Source organism: Cyprinodon variegatus, unplaced genomic scaffold (genome assembly GCF_000732505.1).
Source record: "Cyprinodon variegatus isolate N-32 unplaced genomic scaffold, C_variegatus-1.0 Scaffold392, whole genome shotgun sequence".
Taxonomy (NCBI): Eukaryota; Metazoa; Chordata; class Actinopteri; order Cyprinodontiformes; family Cyprinodontidae; genus Cyprinodon; species Cyprinodon variegatus.
The window spans coordinates 151,823-153,955 of record NW_015150845.1 but is presented as its reverse complement, the minus strand read 5'-3'; the positions used below and the strand labels follow the sequence as shown (position 1 = coordinate 153,955).

Below are 2,133 nucleotides of genomic sequence, written 5' to 3'. Positions count from 1 at the left end.
TACTTTTACCATTTTTTTCTCCCCTCCTTTTTCTCCTTATAGTGAGAACTATAAGCTAGGAAAGGGCAAAGAACTTCCACTACCGGTTACAGTATGTTTACCTGATCTAGGAATAGTTCAAATAACTCACAGAAGACATATTTTTCATACATTTTACTCTAGTAGGAGTAGCGATACTTTCTAAGAATATTAACTCAAGTAAAACTAAGAAGTAGGACACAGTAAAACTACTCCCAAAAGTGGATTTTCTTTCAAAGTTTTACTCAAGTAAATGGAACTGAGTTTATGCTATTTACTACCCATGCTTTACTTTCCCAAATGGAAAAGCCTTGTCAGCTCAGCTACACAACTTATGTTATGATTTTGCTAATCATGTTTTCCTGTATTTCTGTTTGAAAAGGAAAATAAAAACATCCAAAATGTCCCGCTGCTGTTTTGCTTTCAGTAAGAAAAAGCTATAAATGCAGCACTTTGAGGCAACATGTGAATCTACCGGCTTTGACCTCCATAAGGCCGGTAAGAGCCTAGATTCATTATAATAAATGTCAGCAGAGCTTCAGGGATTAGCAGAGAGGGAGGGGAATGTCTTGCAAGACGAGGTGCAGCAGTAGGGGTGAAGGATGGAGACTCATCTGCCACACAGATGGATCCTGGCAGGGAGAGGATGTCGTCCATCAGCCCTCCCACCTCGCTGCCCACCCCTCCTCCTTCCTATAGCATGCTAGCCTGTTGGTGGAAGGGAAACACAGGAACGTGGAATTCAACATGACAATTAAAGCAGAGGCTCTAAGAAGACCTAAATCTAATAAATGATGAACCATCATCCTTTGTACGCGATTATCAAGCAGCTTTAGCAGAACTGCTTTTTTCTGCTTAATGAAACGTAATTCCTCTTTGCTTTAGTTTTTATTCCCAAACCTCTAAACAATTAACCTATAAATTCTCTTTGCTTATATCTTTTTTCTAGGCTTGGCCCTCATTATGTGGAATGGTCTCTACACGGCAGAAAAGGTCATCATCCAGTGGACGCTGCTCAGTGAAGCCTGCTACTTTGCTGTCCAGTTTCTGGGTAATTAACTTATTCCACGTGTTAACGTCTGGATTCTTCTGTCACTATCAGACACGCTACTGCAAACCACTCTTTTTATTTTGCTTTGATAGACATTAGTACAAACCCCGTTCAGTGGGGTTTATCAGTTTTGGATATGCAGACAGTGCCCTCTGGTGTTAAACTTGGAGAATCACAGCTTTGAATCATTATTTTTTTTAAGTCAGGTTTGATTTAAAGTTTCTTTCATGAGGGCAGCTGTACATCACTAACCATGTAATAAGATGGTAATAATAAGTCATAAATAACCTTCATTAAATGTAATATTCAATTATTCATCTTAAAACATGTTTTTAAAATGCTCGTTACAAAATTTAATGTCATATTAAATAATAAAAATGGCATTTATTAAATTATTAAATGTCATAGAGGGAAATTACTATATGTATTTTTATCAATCTCCAGTTTGTGTTATTTTTATGTTCAGAAATGTTTGGATCCACTGATGTAGAACATGTTAAAATCTTAGATAATCTCTGCTGTAATATGCTGGTAACAGCAGAAACAAGCGAATAAAGAAGGGCGGCTCTGTTTCAGGGAACTTCTCTAGAATCTCTGGAGATGATTTAACAAAGGAAAGATATTTATAATGTAAGAAACATTATGGGCAGCCCAGAGCATCGTCTTTAGAGGACTGATACCACAACAGAGGCTCTTCAGTGAGAGGCTTCTCTAGAAGCAGTGGGTGAGAGGCAGGACATCCTTCCTGGCTGCCGCCTTTTAGACTCTACAACAATTCACTGAAGAAAATCCCTACAAGATTTTAGAATTTATTTTCCCTTCAGGATTTGTAAATTATTTTAAAATGAATTGAATTAATGGGAAATTACAAGTCTAATGTGTTTATAAAGCTAATTTAAGAACAATAAAAGGCAAAAGCAGAGATTAAAAGTACATGAAGCCAATCAACCTAAGAACATCATCAACGGCTTGTCATGATTTTATCTAAAGCTCTGACCCACTAGCCTCATGAGACCATCCTGATCTCGCGAGCTTTCAAGGTTTCACTCGCAGATCAGTCTGGA

At 37.6% G+C, this 2,133-nt stretch overlaps 1 protein-coding gene across 1 annotated transcript in view; it reads left to right on the top strand.

The window, feature by feature from the left end:
• The window catches only part of tp53i11 (tumor protein p53 inducible protein 11), a 14,662-nt gene that overhangs the window by 6,828 nt on the left and 5,701 nt on the right, over nt 1-2,133 (top strand). The window contains exon 3 of the mRNA XM_015387355.1: nt 968-1,069. Coding sequence (XP_015242841.1) covers nt 968-1,069 — 102 coding nt within the window. The remainder of the gene's footprint in view (nt 1-967; nt 1,070-2,133) is intronic.